Source organism: Kogia breviceps, chromosome 8 (genome assembly GCF_026419965.1).
Source record: "Kogia breviceps isolate mKogBre1 chromosome 8, mKogBre1 haplotype 1, whole genome shotgun sequence".
Classification (NCBI taxonomy): Eukaryota; Metazoa; Chordata; class Mammalia; order Artiodactyla; family Physeteridae; genus Kogia; species Kogia breviceps.
Genome location: NC_081317.1, coordinates 27977251 through 27994909, shown reverse-complemented (window position 1 = coordinate 27994909; position 17659 = coordinate 27977251). Strand labels below are relative to the sequence as shown.

Genomic DNA, 17659 nt, shown 5'->3' with positions numbered 1-17659 from the left:
AACCCGCCGCAGTAGGAGGAGTTGAGCCGCCCCGAGCCTCCATCCACCCTTGCGCAGGAGCTGCTCCCTACCAGTAGAGAAGCCACAGGAGAAGGAATTTAAGGAAGAATACCGGCCGCTGCCCTTCGCAGCGCTCGAAGTCGCGCCATGCTTGCCCTCCGAAGGAGCCTGACTAGCGCTCTGGCCGCTCGTACACTGGCTCTCCGGGTACGTGCTGCTGGGACGTGCCCAAAATGTCTCCTGGGGGAGGGGAGGGGAGGGGACTGCTGGGAGCGCGCTGGCCGCGCATGCGCCTACAGGCCGAAGAGCCCAGGGCTGCGAGTCGGTGCTGCCGCCTAAGTTCTAGTGCAAGTCCCAGAACCCGCATGGCAAGGACCCCGGGACACGCTGGAGTGGGGGGGGGGGGGGGGGGGGGGGCGGTGGGGGGACGGGTGCTGTTAGGGGAAGACCCACTGCCAGGGTTGCCTCCAGCCGGCTCGCGAACAGCCATGGGCGGGGGGCTTTTGCAGCTTAGGTGCCAGGCAGCCGTGAGGACACCCCTGAAGCGCCAGCTGCTGCGTTCTTGCCGCCCCGCGCGACTGCTGTCGCAGCATTGGGGCCTATGCCAGGCGGTGGTCCAGCCTCCCTGGTTTGTCCTTCGACAAACCGCTCCAGGCTGAAGGGGGAAGGAGAAAAAGGTCAACCAGCAGCTAGCAACAGAACTGGCCTCCCCCTTTTTAACGAAATACGCAACCTCCCAGCATTTTAAAGACAGAACCTTCAAGAGGGGCCCAGGGTGCCGCTGGTGAAGCATCCTCCCAGCTGCTACTGCCTCCTGAGATCAGTGCCCAAGTCAGGCAGGCAGGCTAAGAAACCTCCTAGTACCTAGGATGACCACCTCATTTAAACTTAATGAGATTAATGTACAAAATAGCTTTAACTGACGGGAATTGGTCTAATACGCGAATCTAACTAAAGATTTTCTTCCTCCTGTTGTTTAGGTTTGTACTTCTTTCTCAAAGGATAGGACAGGAAGGGGATTTACATAGAGACTGACTTTCTGTAAAGACTAAGGAGGAGCCATAATGGCCCCACCACTCAAGATTAGCAATACAGTCTTTATCCTGAGTCTCTCTAGCGGTGCAGGGCCAAAATTATTCCTTACAAGTTTATTCTGAACTCTGACTTTACTAAATGTCGATCAAATGCTCTCTTATAGGTGACTGGGAAGTTATTTTTGCTGAAAATGTGCCCTGACATGAATATAAGGGAGCTTGAAGTACTCATGATTCTTCTCCCAGCAGTTCTAGTTTCTGCCCTGCAACAAAAATCACCTCCCCCCAGCACACACATACTGATCTCAACTGCTGTTTAACCTTTCCCTGGGCTTCCTTTGTTACTTGTTTCTTTCTCTGGTGAAAGATAACAAAATTATGTGCCTTGACCACATACTTGTTTCCAAGTATCAATACAAATTCCTAAAAGATCAACTAAAAAAGCAACTGTTACAAATACCCCACTGGCTCATTTTCTGATATATATTATTTAGAATACTTATCAAACTATTATACCAGGCAGTTGTTTGTGTAATATTGTCTTATGAGAATTTGGTTAAAATGACACAAAAAAACATGTCCACCAAAAGTAGGAGTAGCTGCAGTTGTTTTTGGTGGGAATACCTGCTTTCATTTGTAAGCTTAGACACTTGGGCAATAGAAATATAACTCATAGGGGACATGAGTGGAATGAACTCAAGTAGATAATTATAAATATGACATTATGCACAATTAAATCACATACATAGGCAATCGTGTGTTATAACCAAAAATATGTCAGAGAAAGGAGCCTACTGGTTTCATTTGACATACCAGCTGGTCAACGTAAGCCCCAAATTTGTCCATAGCTTTGCTTGTAACCAACATTTGTATTAGATAATTCTGATTAATCGGCTTCAGGAATTGGCACACGATATCCAAAACTACAATAACATGAAATTGTAAACACAAATGCCATATGAGTGTGTGTGTATACACGTGTGCGTATATGTATTTACATACACACATTTGCATTCACAGGGGATAATTTCTGGCAGGTAACTTCCTACCTAAAGTTAAGTTCACTAAGACTCAGAAGATTAAACATAGCAAAACTTTATATAGTGAGCATACCTCTAATACAAAAAGAACTAATGGTTCTTAAAGGATATTTCCATCAGCCTAGTGTAACTGGATGGATTAAGTGCCCTTCTTCACACTGCATCTATAATTAAACCTAATAATGATTCAGACAGTTCTGACCTGTTGATTTTTCCTTTATAGAATTCATACAGTCTACCACCATGTTATAGTGCAATTTAATAGATTATGGATTCCCCTTTAACATTAGTTACATTCCAGTTCTATTATTTACCAATGATGTACTTCATTGAATTTGGAAAATACTTTGACCTGAATTGAAACTTAGGTTTTAAAAAAAAACCTAAAGATTCTTCTGCAAGTAAACGTATTTCCATCACTACTGCCAGAACACCTGTGTATTTTATAAAGTGCATTTAAATGTATAACTGTTAACACATATAGTATTGACTAAAGATAGAATATTGGATAAATAAGGTAAACCATTTGTAATTAACTAGAATCCTAGTTGTAGTTCTTGGATGAAGGACTCTCATTAAGACCCTAGTGCCTTCTTATGATTAACTTTTCATGAAAAGGTGTCTAAGGGACCCCTGCTAGGAAGCAGAAGCTGTATATTCAGCACACTTAAGAGTACTTATCTTTATTGACATCTCAGCAAATTCTAAGGAGAGATGACAATAGAGGTACGAACATGGAGTATGAGTCTAATGAGTGTCCCTCCTTTGCCGATTCAGATTTGGTTGTAACATGATAGTATAAGCCTTAAGGTCCCCAAATACTTAAATTTACCTTATGTTTCTTCAGGTGTGTTCATCTTTTGCTACAGGCCCCAGACAATACGATGGAACAGTCTATGAGTTTCGTACTTACTGCATTAAACCTTCAAAGATGAATGAGTTTCTGGAAAATGTTAAGAAAAACATACATCTTCAGACAGCTCACTCTGAATTGGTTGGATTCTGGAGTGTAGAATTTGGAGGCAGGATCAATAAAGTGTTTCATATTTGGAAGTATGGTATGATTTTTCCAGCTTAAGTATTCAGTATAGATTTTTCACTCTTTTAAATGTTACATGACACTTACCTCTTGGGTCTATGTTCCTATAAATAAAGGTTAAATTCAACTTTTAAAGAGAGGAACAACAGATACAACAACAACAAAAACTGAATTCAGTGATTACTCCTCCCACTGGTACCTCGAGCAACTTTTGCCCCAATTCCTATGTATCATCGTTGGGAAAGTGTGACATCTCACATTTCAAATCATGACATTGTGAACTAGCCTTTAATGCTCAGAAAGAACACAGAATGGTTTATTGTATAGATCATTTATGAAAAATTTAAAGCATTGATTGCAAGAGCCCAAGTGGCTAGAGATCATAAAAGGGAGAGTTATTTTTTCTTATTGTTGAATCTGCAACTGGATGTCAGGATTTTAGTAGAAACGATTTAGTATTTCTAGTTGAGGTTAGTTGAGGTTCATGGGGATAATAGTTAACTTCCAGGCCTCACCTAACTCAGATTGAATAATCTGTTAAATTTAGGGAACCGCTTTTGTTTGTGTACCCCAAGGTTTCAGGGAATTTACTATCATTACGCTGCTCTCGGGAAGTAAAGGCAAAGGAATTAGCATTCTCTCCATATTGAAGTTTGACTTACTGCTGGTTTAGTGGACAACGCAGAACAGGTTACAGGAATCCCGAGATTGCTACTCCGGTGTCTAATCTTTCTGAAGGCCACATAGGACTTGATGATATCCAGAGAACTTTTAGTAATTTCCTTTAGTGTCTGGTCATCAAGTTAAGAGTCATAATATAGTGTCCAAAGTTAATATTCATCCCATACTTTATTGTGAAAAGTGCTCATTCTATATTTAACACGGCCATAGTTTAGAGGATTTCCCTGTTGTAATAGGACAAACCCCATTAAAACACAATTTATGCTTTAATGTGCAACAAGGAGAATTATGTCCCATTAAGAAAATTACTAGTAAGATCGTGATATAACTTACTTAAGCTCTAACATAGACGTTATTCCTTATCTCTAGCATAAACCATAGAAAACTCTTTTACCATTAACCTTAGGCCCTAATAATAAATATAGTACTAGGCCTATATGTTATTACATGTATATACCTGTCTGGGTAACAAACAGAAGAGAAACAGTACTGGGTACAAAGAATGGGTGTCAGTAAGTGAGAATTAGCACTGTTTCTTTGGAAGCTGTTTGTTCAAAGAGGCTGAAAAAGCAAATCTTAATTTCATTTATGTTAAATTTAATTCAGTTGTACCTTGACCTGACTACCCACCACCAGCAATACCGAATAAACAGTCTTCCTCTAAACTAACACTATAACTTAAATGCCTCAAGTAATAAGAATCAATAATATATATGGAGTGCTCACTTGGTGCCAAACATTGTTCTAAGCTCCTTTCACGTACCAATTCTTTTAATCCTCACAACAGCCCAGGAGGTAGATACTATATCATTATCCCTATTTCACAGAGTAAGAGACAGGCACAGAATGATTCAATAACTTACCTAAGTCTCACAACTACCTACTAAATGGTAGCACCTACAAAGCCCATTACTACATGACATCATTGGTCGTTTGCATTGCCACTCCCCTTTTAGACCATGAGCAACTAACTACTTATGTTGGTATCTCTAGTGATATAACATATTGTCCTTATGTGGCCTCCGTAAACATTTGCTAAATTGAATGAAACCCAGAAGTAGCACAGGTGATTTTATTTTTTTACTGATGTATAGTTGATATACAATATTATATATGTTAAAGGTGTACAGGTGATCTTAAATAAAAAATTTTTATTTTTCTTACTCCTGTTATTCCCATAGACAATTTTGCTCATCAAACTGAAGTTGGGAAAGCCTTGGCCAATGATAAGGAATGGCGAGAACAATTACTCATTCCAATTTTGGGGCTTACTGATAAACAAGAGAGTGAAATTACTTATCTGGTGCCATGGTGCAAATTAGAAAAACCACCCCAAGAAGGTAAGTTTGCCTCTCTAAATTACATTGAATTTTAATGAAGAACATACTGAAGATTTTAAGCTATAAAAACTAAAGTTCCGTAGGAAAAAATAATCCTTTTATATTAGAATATATTGTGATTATAGAGATAAAAATGAATTTGAGCTCTTTGCTTACAATTAAAACAGTGAGCATTAAATAATGAAATTTTTTCCAATTTGGAAAAAATGTTAAAGTTTAGGTATGAATATGAAAAGTTTACGTGGGAAGAAAGGTTGAGAAGTTGGCGATCTAGAACACAGAACACGTGTACAGGTAGGTAAGGAACATGTAGGATATTTTCTCATAACTTAGTATTTTTTTTACACAAATCACAGTTAATCTAAAAACAGTAAGTATGTCTTTGCTTGTAAAACTGGGGGGAATGGATTAATTTAAACTGGTAAGCTGAATTACTGTAGTTTAACTGTTTTGGTTTCCTCTTATTTCTCAGTTTGAAAATAATTATTAAAGATTTATCTTCTTGCTGATTTCACTTTCTTACTGACTTAAGAGAAATATTTACCTCAACCTAATTTTAAACAAAAGGCAGACTTTTTAAAAGCATAAACTAACTTGTTTTCTTTCCCCCATAATCGTGTTATCTCAGATGACAAGAGATTTGAAATGTCTTATTTGGATCCTATCCACCTGGACCTCCCCTCAGCCTTCAGCACTGTCTATGTGAACTTAGTGGCTCCTAGAACAGTGTCACATCTTGGTTATCTGCCTCTATGTTGTTTATCATTCTTTAGTTGCTTTGTACTTTTTTTCCTTTTACTTCTCAAATCTACTTGTTCCCTAGTTTCTTTTTTTCTACCTGCTCCATACTTCTGACCAAAAGGTAAACTGACTTTCAAGTGTTTACCTGGATATTTAGGAACAATAAAACCACCTTCTTCATTTTTTTTCCCCTCAAAATTTCACATATCACTTTGGGTCCTTTGTTTGCTGGCTGTTCCTGTTAGAAATGGAAACCTGTAGGGGGAAATTATACAAACAAAAAAGTGTTTCCTCTCAGAATTGTAAAGAAGAAGGAAATGTATGAGATCAGAAAATACGTTTCTTATTCATGTCTTACCTAGAATTAGACTCAGGCAGCTCAAAAATCCTAATCCTATCATAAATTCTCAATATTTGTTTAAATGACTTTTATAGATTAAAAATCGTTCTGATAATAGCTTAATATAGCTTCCTTTTTCTTTGTTCTCTATGATAAGCGTAATAACTCACACTTAAACATGGAGAAAGACTTTCTAAACATAAAAGCTAGGAAAAAATGCAAGAAATGCAAAGAAATCATAAATATGTGTACATAAACATTTTTATGTTTGATCCTCCAAATCTGGATATGTAGATTAGCCTTCCACTGGAACCATGCTAACCTGATGAGAAATTTCTTGAATACCCTGTATAAAGTCATTATTTTCTCCCTATTCCAGGAGTCTGCGAGCTGGTAACTTTTCAGATGAAACCTGGTGGGCCAGCTCTGTGGGGTGACGCATTTAAAAGAGCGGTTAATGCCCATGTCGATCTAGGCTACTCAAAACTAGTTGGAGTTTTCCATACAGAATATGGAGCACTCAACAGAGGTATAGTTGTCCATTTCCTCTATGAAATTTAAAGTGTACTGGTGACCTACTAAGTTCCTCCAGTATTTGGTCACTGTTTTTGATTATGCCATGTATTTAAATTTTATTACCAAATATTTAGGGTTTTTTTTGTCATTTTAAGGGTTGAAAATACCTGTTTTATGTAATATTTATTTAGAATGTTAACCACTTACGAAGGCTCTTCCAAATGTTGAACTGCTGTTTTCCATGAGACATCAAAATTCTAAGATTAAAAAACTGCAAGGAGCCTAAGAAAAATCTGTTCTTCATCTTTTTTTTCCTCTAAATATATTTTTATTGATTTTTTAAAATAACATTACTTGGGATAGAGTGTCTGTCTCTGAATGAAAAAGTAATACATATTTTTACAGAGACTAAATATCATGGCCATGACCAAAGGTGGAAAAAAAACCATTTTACACTACTTAGAAATAATATTGTTAACATTTTGGTCTTTCTATTCCTGTGTCATTCATATATATGTAGGTGAATGTATATATGCGTATACATATATATTCATATTCGTATATATTCTAGAAATAATGCAGATGCATGATTAATGACTTCCTAACACTCCACTGAGAGTAACATATGGCAGACAGATATATAGTGCATATCTTTACTTAATAAACACCCATTTGAGGCTTTCAATGTTAACTTTGAAAGTTACTGCAATCTGAATTTCACGGAGTTTTTTGTGGCAAACTTTAGAAAATGCCTGTATAGTTCATCTGGAAGGATAAATGACCAAGAATAGCTAATTCATTATTTCCATCTGCTTCCTCAACATCCTTCCTTGAATGTCCAGTGGACATCTCAAACCTAACATATTCAAAACTGAGCATCTGATCTTTACCCAGAAATTTAACTTCTAGTAATATATCCTAAGAAAAGAATCCGAATATACAGAAAAAAATATTTTCAAGCCGGAAAATATATGAAGAGGAGAAAAATTATGAAAATTATTAGATATCTATCTCATACCACATGCTAAAATAAAATTCAAATGGATTATAGATTTCAATGTAGAAGAAAAGTCATAAAATTACTAAAATAAAATATAGATGCTTTTTTCTTTTTTGGCTGTATCAGGTCTTAGCTGCGGCACGCGGGCCCTTCGTTGCAGTGCGCGGGCTTCTCTCTAGTTGTGGAGCACGGGTTTTCTCTCTCTAGTTGTGGTGTGAGGGCTCCAGGGCGTGTGGGCTCTGTAGTTTGCGGCACGCGGGCTCTCTCGTTGAGGCGTGCAAGCTCAGTAGTGATGCGCGGGCTTAGTTGCCCCACGGCATGTGGGATCTTAATTCCCTGACTAGGGATCGAACCTGCGTCCCCTGCATTGGAAGGTGAATTCTTTATCACTGGACCACAAGGGAGGTCCCCCTAGATGCTTTTTAAAAATAATATGGATGAGAACTATATTTCTAAACCAAAAAACAAATGAAAACAAGGAAGGCAAAAAAAATCAAGTGATGAATTTTTTTATAAAAAGCCTCAATCTTTCTGCATGCCCCGAGACACCAGAAATGAAATTCAAAAGCAAAAAGAGGGCTTCCCTGGTGGCCCAGTGGTTGAGAGTCCGCCTGCCAATGCAGCGGACACGGGTTCGTGCCCCGGTCCGGGAAGATCCCACATGCCGCAGAGCAGCTAGGCCCGTGAGCCATGGCCGCTGAGCCTGCGCGTCCGGAGCCTGTGCTCCACAACGGGAGAGGCCACAACAGTGAGAGTCCCGCGTACCGCAAAAAAAAAAAAGAAAGCAAAAAAATGTAAAAACATATGCAAAGGTAGATGGACAGATGACTACTAAATATATATTTAGAAAGACGTAGATTAAATAAAACTATAAGGAGATGCCATTTTCACCAAATAAAGACATAGATATAGTACCAGAGAAGCTGGGAAAAAATAAGTACCCCTACTGTGTAGCATATGCTGGCTTAATAATTCCCCACCACAAAATTCAGCAATATAAATGAAAAGCCTTAATTTTAAAATTATTTTTGCCGATACTCTAGGAAATATGCACAGTTGTATAGATGTGTTCAGTTACACAGGAAGGAAATTTGAAAGGATATAAAATATATAGTGGTCACTTGAATGATGAAAATAATTTTTAAGTGGTATTTTAATTTTTATAATGAACATATATAACTTTTATAAGAAAAAACTGAAAATAAGTAGGCACATTTTTTAATCTTAAATTCATTCTCAGTGGAGAAAAGGGAATAGTCATATGCTGAGTATAAATCAGTGCATCATTTCTGGACAACTTCTAGTACGTACACTGTACCTATATAAGATATTCCCTTTGGTTCTCTCAATTTAAATTTTAGGAGTTTACACTGAGGAAATAATGAGATCCAGACTGCCTGGGTTTGAATCCCAGCTCCACCGCTTACTAACTTTGTGACTTGGAGTGAGTTACCTAACCTTTCTGTGCCTTACATTGCTCACTGATAAAATAATGATAATCATAACCCACCACCTAGGATTCTTGTGAAGACTCAATGAGTTAACACATGCAAAATGCTTAGAGCCAGGCCTAGCACATAGGAAGCACCCAATACATGTAAGTAGTCATTTGTCTTTGACATTGTTATTTTTATAAATATACATGATAGGTGCTGCTCTAAGGAAGTTTTTGTCAGCTTTGTTTACAATAAGGAAACTTTAGAAACAATGTAGTATGACCCTATGTATATAATATACTTGTAATACACACACACACATAGACATCATATATATCATGCATCTCATATAAGCATAACATATATGCTGTGTGTCTATAAATATGTAAAAATACATACATATATACATAAATATGGAAAAGATACACCAAAATAGCAAAGTGGTGAATTCTGGGTGGTAGGATTAGACACTATTCCTGCTTTCTCTTTTTATTTATTTGCATTTTCCAAAATCTATACAGCCAACATGTACTACATTATAATTATTTTTAAATTTTTAAATAATTAAGTAAAAGAACATTTATTTCGGTATTTTGTAGAATACCACACTCTTTTGAATGATATAAATAAGCAACAATAAGGGGCTGGTATAAAAAGTTGTTATATCTATGGGGCAGAATTCACATGTTAAAAATTAATAGCATTGGGCTTCCCTGGTGGTGCAGTGGTTGAGAGTCCGCCTGCCGATGCAGGGGACGCGGGTTCGTGCCCCAGTCCGGGAAGATCCCACATGCCGCGGAGCGGCTGGGCCCGTGAGCCGTGGCCACGGAGCCTGTGCTCCGCAACGGGAGAGGCCACAACAGTGAGAGGCCCGCGTACCGGAAAAAAAAAAAAAAAAAAAAAAAATTAATAGCATTGTTGGGCGTCCCTGGTGGCGCAGAGGTTGAGTGTCCACCTGCCGATGCAGGGGACATGGGTTCGTGCCCCAGTCCGGGAAGATCCCACATGCTGCGGAGCGGCTGGGCCCGTGAGCCATGGCCACAGAGTCTGTGCGCCCAGAGCCTGTGCTCCGCCACGGGAGAGGCCACAACAGTGAGAGGCCCACGTAAGAAAAAGAAAAAAAAAATTAATAGCATTGTCATAGAAACTTCTCATTGTTGACTTTTTAAAATCAATTACAAAGTATAATATACAGCAAGACCCTAATTTTATATTTCTCATCTTTTAAAAGAAATACAATAAATATTAATAAAGGTTTTCCCTGGGTGGTTAAATTTCAGCTACGTTCAAATTTCTTCTTTGCATCAGCCAAATATTCAGTAGGGAGCATAGTTTTTTGATAATCTTGCTTTTTCAACATAAAGTAAAATCCTTCTGTTTCTTCTTCTATAAAACCAGTTTGACTAATTAATTTATAAATTTCTCTCCCCAATCTTTGACTCCTCTGAAATCTTATCACTAACATACTTAGTGCTACCTTTTTGATAATCACTATTTTGATTTAAAGAATAGGACTTTTAGTTTCTGATTAATGTTTCTTTCTTTCTTATTTGAGGAATGCCACAGTCTTTACAATGTATTTCTGGTTTATTTATTTCTGCAGTTCATGTTCTTTGGTGGAACGAGAGTGCGGATAGCCGAGCAGCTGGGAGACACCAGTCTCATGAGGATCCCAGAGTTGTGGCAGCTGGTAGGCTATTTCACTAGGTACGAGTTATTCTTAGAACATATTTCATTTAGTCAACAACTTTATATACCTTCTTATGAATTTTTTTTCAGTTCGGGAAAGTGTCAATTACCTAGTGTCTCAGCAAAATATGCTTCTGATTCCTACGTCATATTCACCATTGAAATAGTTTTCCGTGGAAATACAAAGCATTGCATGAACTGCCATAAGACGTGTCTGTTAACGGTGCTTAAATTCCTCCAAGAGATTCTCACTTTTATTTGGAGGAGGTGGTAAGCTAATTTGCTATGTCCCTTGCATTTCTTAAAAGCTACTCTCTAGCCACTGTCACCACCACTTCAGGAAACAGTCTGTTCATTTTCCCCTTGATATTTCAGTACCTGTCACACATTAAAAATAGTGGCCATTACTACAGTATCTTGATTTTTCATTTGTTTCAGAATATCTCTTGTTCTCTATTTTGACAACCCTCTGCTTTTATACCATTTTCTTACATACAATTGATTGTTACATTTCCATACCTGTGATAGCATCGTTAAATTATATGCATAAATTATCAACCTTTTCATCATGTCTGTTTTTCTGAGATTATAAAAGTTTTTGTTCAGTAAGGTTTTCTACATAATACCCATTGGGATCCATAAAAAAATCCATTAAACATTTCTTTACTACAGAAAGTACAGTATCATCTGTGTCATTTATGTTACTTATGTTTTTTACATTAATAACTAATCAGGGGCTTCCCTGGTGGCACAGTGGTTGAGAGTCCGCCTGCCGATGCAGGGGACGCCGGTTCGTGCCCCGGTCCGGGAAGATACCACGTGCCGCGGAGCGGCTGGGCCCGTGAGCCATGGCCGCTGAGCCTGCGCGTCCGGAGCCTGTGCTCCGCAACGGGAGAGGTCACGGCAGTGAGAGGCCCGCGTACCGCAAAAAAAACAAAAAAACAAAAAAAAAAAAAAAAAAAAAAAAAATAACTAATCAATTACTTGGAAAATAATGTTATTAGGTCCTGGTATTAAAGCACATTGATAACTCATTGGTTTATGTGCTTGCAGTGTCTTCACTTACAGTTAATTTTACTAATTTTTACTTCTTTTTGGATCACTGTTTAATAAAGATAATTGGTCATCGATTTGGTTTTTTTTTTAATTGCAGTATAGTTGATTTACAATGTTGTGTTAGGTCACCTGTTTGTTTTAATGAGATTTAAAATTATAGAAATGTCTGCCCTAATAAAAGCCTACATATACAATCTGATTCTTTCTATTGTGTTTTATATTTTTATCCTCATCTCTGGAGCTATTGTTGTGTTGCCATAAGGTAATGAGACGGTAATAATGTACTATCTATCTTTATTGTAAATATTGTCACCTCAAGTAAATAGCCTGCTAGTAACCTTAGAAGAATTTCTTCAGTACCATCACAGACATACTAGGATTTTCTTACAGACAACTTTAGTTTTTATTTCAGTTGGGTGTCTCAGCCTTCTCAAACTAGATTTGGCACTTCTCAGCTCTCCTGGTAGCTTGTACTTACAGCTATGTTATTTTATGTTTCTAACATACTGCACAAACAATAAATTATGAATTAGCTATCTATGGGAAACCTGAAAAGCAGGAAGCACGGTCGCCTCTCACTTACCTGGCCCTCAGGAATCTGAAGGACAGATGAGTTCCTAGTAAGACAAAGAACACCCTGACTCTGAAGGCTAAAATCTATCAGACATGTCAGAGGCATAGGTTTTGAGTTTTGACTAAGGGTCTTCCACCTCAGTTTTTTGAAAAGTTGTCACTTAGGGAATGAGGTGGTGGTGGTATGAATTGCAGGCTGTGTGGACGGATTTCCTCTGGCTTGAGATCAGCCGTGTGCTTAAGGCCAGGTTTGGTCACGTGAAAGTGTACAACTGGGTCTGCCTTTTTCTCTTTCATTCATCTTTGGACTAGCTAGAACATTTCCAGGTGATGGCCAGGGCCCCTTTCATCCATTCCGTCCAGAGCCCTACTGGAGGTTTATAAAGCAGCGGCAGAACAGCATTCTTACCGTGTCCTAGACAGAACTGGAGAGCCAGTAGAATGACGGGCTTCACTCCACTGATGAACTACAGGTGCTTCTATTTGCTGACGCACCCCTGGATCAGGAACACGACAAAGCTGGCCGGGACAGAGGACGTCGCAGAGGTGACACAGGTGGACGTAATTATGTCCACTAACATGTTCTTCTTGCAAAGAGAAAGTCACTGAGAATCTGAGGGTTCACCGATGCAACTGAGGACTTAATCAAGGCGGACACACACGTGCACACATGCAATATCTGAAGAATAGCCCAGGGAAAAATACCTGTTCAAAAAATAAAATTATTTTGTTCAGAGTTAAAACATCATTGAGGTAAAGAAAACTGACAGTGCAAATGAAAAACCGATTTCTCTGAGTTCATGAAAAAGTCTGGTACCAAAATGAAACTACTGAAAGAGGTCTGAGAAGGAATTTCCTGGCAGTCCAGTGGTTAGGACTCTGCACTTCCACTGCAGGGGGCCTCGGTTCAAACCGTGGTCGGGGAAGGCCCGGCCCAAAAATAAATAAATAAATAAACAAATGGAATTTAACTTAATTCAATTTAATTTAATTTTAAAAAGGTCTGAAAGTAGCCTAACGGGGTTCACTTTGGTTCAGTTTTTGACATAAGAGCAGCAGCTTGTAAATTCTCACGCAAAGGACTGCTTTGGTTTGAAAACTTACTAAATGCAGAAATATTAGTATGAAATTACTCAAATACATTAAATTCTCTGGCTGTTAGTAAACTGGAAAACAACAATGTATAGCATATTAATCTAACAGAAACAAAAATTCTAACAGATTCTTGTTATAAGAACGGTCTTATACACCCATTATACAGGGTCAGGGTCATATAGAATTCCTAGTGACCTATACTGATAACGCAGTAGGAGAGAAGCAGAAACAATAATTGCCATGCTCCACATATAGGATCTACATTTTCAAGTATTAACTGGAGATTGGTCTTGACTAATGTAAGATCACCAAGTGCAGGTGATGCCTTTGTATTTAAAAGTCTTACACAATAAACTGTTAGGGGACCATGTTTACCTGCCAGCTACTCCCATGTACCAGTTACTCACTGAAACATTATTTATAAAATAAAAATATGGAAACACTTAAAAATCAATAGGGAAGAAATAACAAAGTAATAGTACAAATGTCCCTTGGTATTTCAGGGGATTGGTTCCAAGACCCCAGCAGATACCCAAATCTGCCATGATCAAGTCCCTTATAGAGAACAGTGTAGTATCTGCATACAATCTATGCACATCCTCCTTATACTTCATCATCTCTAGAATACTTATAATACCTACTACAATGCAAATGCTACAGAAATAGTTGTACACAGAATGTAAATGCCATGTAAATAGTAGCCTGTGGGCAGCAAATTCAAGTTTTTTCCTCTTTGAACTGTATGGAATTTTTTTTTTAATGTTTTTGATCCGCAGGTGTAGAACCCGCTAAAGCAGAACCCGCACATACAGGCCAACAGTATACTCAAACACTGGATTATTGGGGAGTATTAAAATGAATGAACCATATCTGAGCGACTTACTTTGTTACCTTTGTCTCTTAGTCTCTCTGAGCTTCTTGGTTGCTGTTTTTGTTTTAATCTGTAAAATGGAAATATGAACTTTACAAAGTGAAATGAAAGAGAATAAGAAAGAAAATATTAAGTAAAAGACATTAATATACACGACAGCTCCTACATGATATCAGGCACATTAGAATCTGATATTCTCTTGTCTGCAAAATAGGTATCATTGATGTTCTCTGAAACAGAGAGGAATAAGATATATGATTTGAGAATAGTCAATGTTTATTAGAACCTCTTAAGAACGAGAAGGTCAGCGAGACAGGAATGAGGAAAGAATTAACCAACCAAATGAGGGCCTAGCTCTCACTGAAGAGGTAATCACAACGAGACTCTAGTCACATGAATCTACCGAGAGGTCTCATTCCAGAACACTCACAGGCTCAGGACCGTTATTCAATGAAATAGACTTTGAAATAGAATTTACACTAAGGCAGCCTGTAAAATTATGACTTTTCTCTAACTATTTTCAATGTTTATTTTGTGCTGAGTGCGAACTTCCAATGACTCCAAGAGAGTGGGAAAATTGGGAACTGTAGTTTTTAATATCCAGTGTCTATATAAGAAGAAAGTCACCTTGAATAGGAAGACCACTTCAACTAATGTCGTTAAGCTATCTTGCAAAGACAGCACAGAATGATTTTCTGAAGGAATTTTAATCTGTGTAGTGTTGATTTGCTATAAACCATGTGTCTGTCAACCTTCATTAGAGACAGAGGGACACGTGAGGTTCAATCATAAAGTGTGTACGGGAAAATCCTAGGCAGTATCCTGCAGGAGCGAACAAGGGGCGAAAGAGACAGCAGGCCCCATGGGTTTGGACACAGCCTGTCAGCCCCTTGCCTTGCATTAATGCTCTGGCCCTCAATACAATGTTGAGAATAAATAAAGCATAAAAAATTATCAAGACTCTGTAAAAGCAATCCATGATGGTCAAGTAAAGCTAAAAGAGATTAAAAAGTGAATTGAGTATAACTGATTCACTTTGTTGTAAAGGAGAAACTAACACACTATTGTAAAGCAGTTATACTCCAATAAAGATGTTAAAAAAAAAAAAACAACAAAAAAGTGAATTGATTACTCAACTGATTTAAAATAATGGTAAACTGAACTGGTTTTAAACTCTGGCTTTAAACCCTGGATGTGCCACTGAGCAGCAGTGAACCTGAGAAAATTACTTCTCTCTCAGAAATTCACCTTTCTCACTTGGAGATAAAGCTTAACTCACAGCGTTTGGCAGATAATTAAAACCTGTGAGAAACGGAGTAGGAAATTGTCTCAGCACTTAGCAACGTCTTCCCTCTCTAAGTTACAGTCATGCATTTTACTTTTCACTATCTGCTAAGTACTTTCCCCTTGTCAATTCTCTCTCCCTTTCTGCCCACTAGGTGCAGTTGCTGGTGGGGCTCTAAGGACGGCAGAGCCACAGGCTCGAGAAGCCTGGGTCCTTAATTCACCACATACAGAAGAGCTGCTTGCCAATTAGGAAAACCCATTTTAGCTCTTAGAGAACAAGAAACAAAATCCTACTGTGTTTGAGACATACATTTTGGTGTCTATTTGTTACAGCACTTTAGCCTATCCTATTTAATACATTTTTGAAAGGTTGAACCACATTCAGGAATACCAGACACAGCAGCAAGTGTCAAAACTAGTCTTAAACAAATTCTGTGAATGACTACCAACCAAACACTGAGATATTCAGTATTCTACCCTCCTCAGTCATAGGAAACTGGCAGTAAGGCTTATAACTTACAGATGGAACCCGGGAAGTTTCCTCAGAGGGGTAACTAAGAGAAATGACTTATACGTGGTAGCAAACGGGGCAATTTCCCCAGTGATGAAACAGCCCAGCCAGAAAACCCTACAGTGAAGCCCACTGTTTGACAGCCACCCCTTTAGGTACTCAAAGAGCTCTCAATTTTTTTTTTTTTGTCTCTCTCCAAAATATGAACTGATAATCAAGGATCACAAACATAAAAAATATTATAGGAAAAACCCCAGTAACAAGGGAGAAAAGGAATCTAATGAGAGAAAATATAATAAAACTTGAAAGAAAAAGAAATAACGCAGGAAAAAGACCTAAAGCAATGACTAAAATAAATACCTGTAATTAATGTCCACAGGTATAGAAATATTTAACCCATGAAAAAAAAAGAGAATGTTATTTTTAAAAATAAAACTAAAAATATTCTGGGGAAGGGATAAAAAAAAGAGCTCTTGTAAATAAATACTGTGAAAGTAGGAGTTTAAAATTCAGTAGATAAGTTAGAAGATAAAATTGTGGTACTTAACCCCAAAAAAACCTACGTCCAAAAAGTAGAGATGTAAAATAGTAGAAAAAGAAAGTGAGAAGATCAAGTGGAGGCAGAATGTTTGAAAAACAGAAGTTCCAGAGATTGACAAGAGAAGGAAAAAACGCCAAGAAACACAAACATTTTTCAGGATTGAAGAGTGCCCAGATTAAGAGGGGACACTGAGTGAGGAACAATGGATGGAAACAATGCCTACTCCAAAGCATGTAATTGTGAAATTTCAGAACCCCAGGGAAAATGAAAGGAACATAAAAGATTCCAAAAAGAGAAAGAACAACAAGTCACATACAAAGAATTAGGAATCAGAACGCTATGAATTTCTTACTAGCAGCTATAATACACTGGAGAATTGCCTTTGAAAATATGGGGAAAAATTATTTCCAATGTAGAATGTGGGTTATATACCCAACCAACATATGAATCAAGAGGGTTGACAGAACAAAACACTTTGAGAGATGCAAGTCTCCAAAGTTTAACTCCCACGCACCCTCTCCAAAATGTAGGAGTAAAAAAAACCCCAAAAAACCAAAAAGCTATAAAATCCTGGCAACAGGAGGTCCAACACAAGGCAAATGAGACCCCCAGGATATCAGTGAGAGGAGATCCCAGAATGACTACCATGCTATCTTAGAGAACAATTAGTCCCCAGGGGAGCAAGAAAACAAAAGGCACCCAAAAGACAATGCCAGAATGAAACTGACAAGCTGATTAGTGGGTTTAATCATACTGAGAGGAAATTTATTCTTTTGGCAAAGAATTTGGTGATTAATAAGTGATAGGTATAATGAAAATAATAGAAACAAATGAAAACGAGAAAGAAAATAGTTACTCTCCTTTTGATT

General features: G+C 38.0%; 1 protein-coding gene across 2 annotated transcripts; it reads left to right on the top strand.

Annotated features, from left to right (window-relative positions):
- On the top strand, positions 1–15975 carry LOC131761385 (protein NipSnap homolog 3A-like). 2 transcript variants are annotated; one of them, XM_067041044.1, is made up of 6 exons: positions 1–207; positions 2922–3132; positions 4976–5134; positions 6595–6744; positions 10771–10857; positions 10947–11268. In XM_067041044.1, exons 1-6 carry the CDS (start codon positions 148–150, stop codon positions 11021–11023), a joined length of 744 nt encoding a protein of 247 aa, XP_066897145.1. In that variant the 5' UTR covers positions 1–147; the 3' UTR covers positions 11024–11268. The 2 variants fall into 2 exon arrangements, with proteins under 2 accessions (XP_066897145.1, XP_066897146.1); XM_067041045.1 differs by lacking the exon at positions 10947–11268 and adding an exon at positions 15891–15975 and having other exon boundaries at positions 46–207; positions 10771–10874.
- Positions 15976–17659: the final 1684 nt, after the last annotated feature.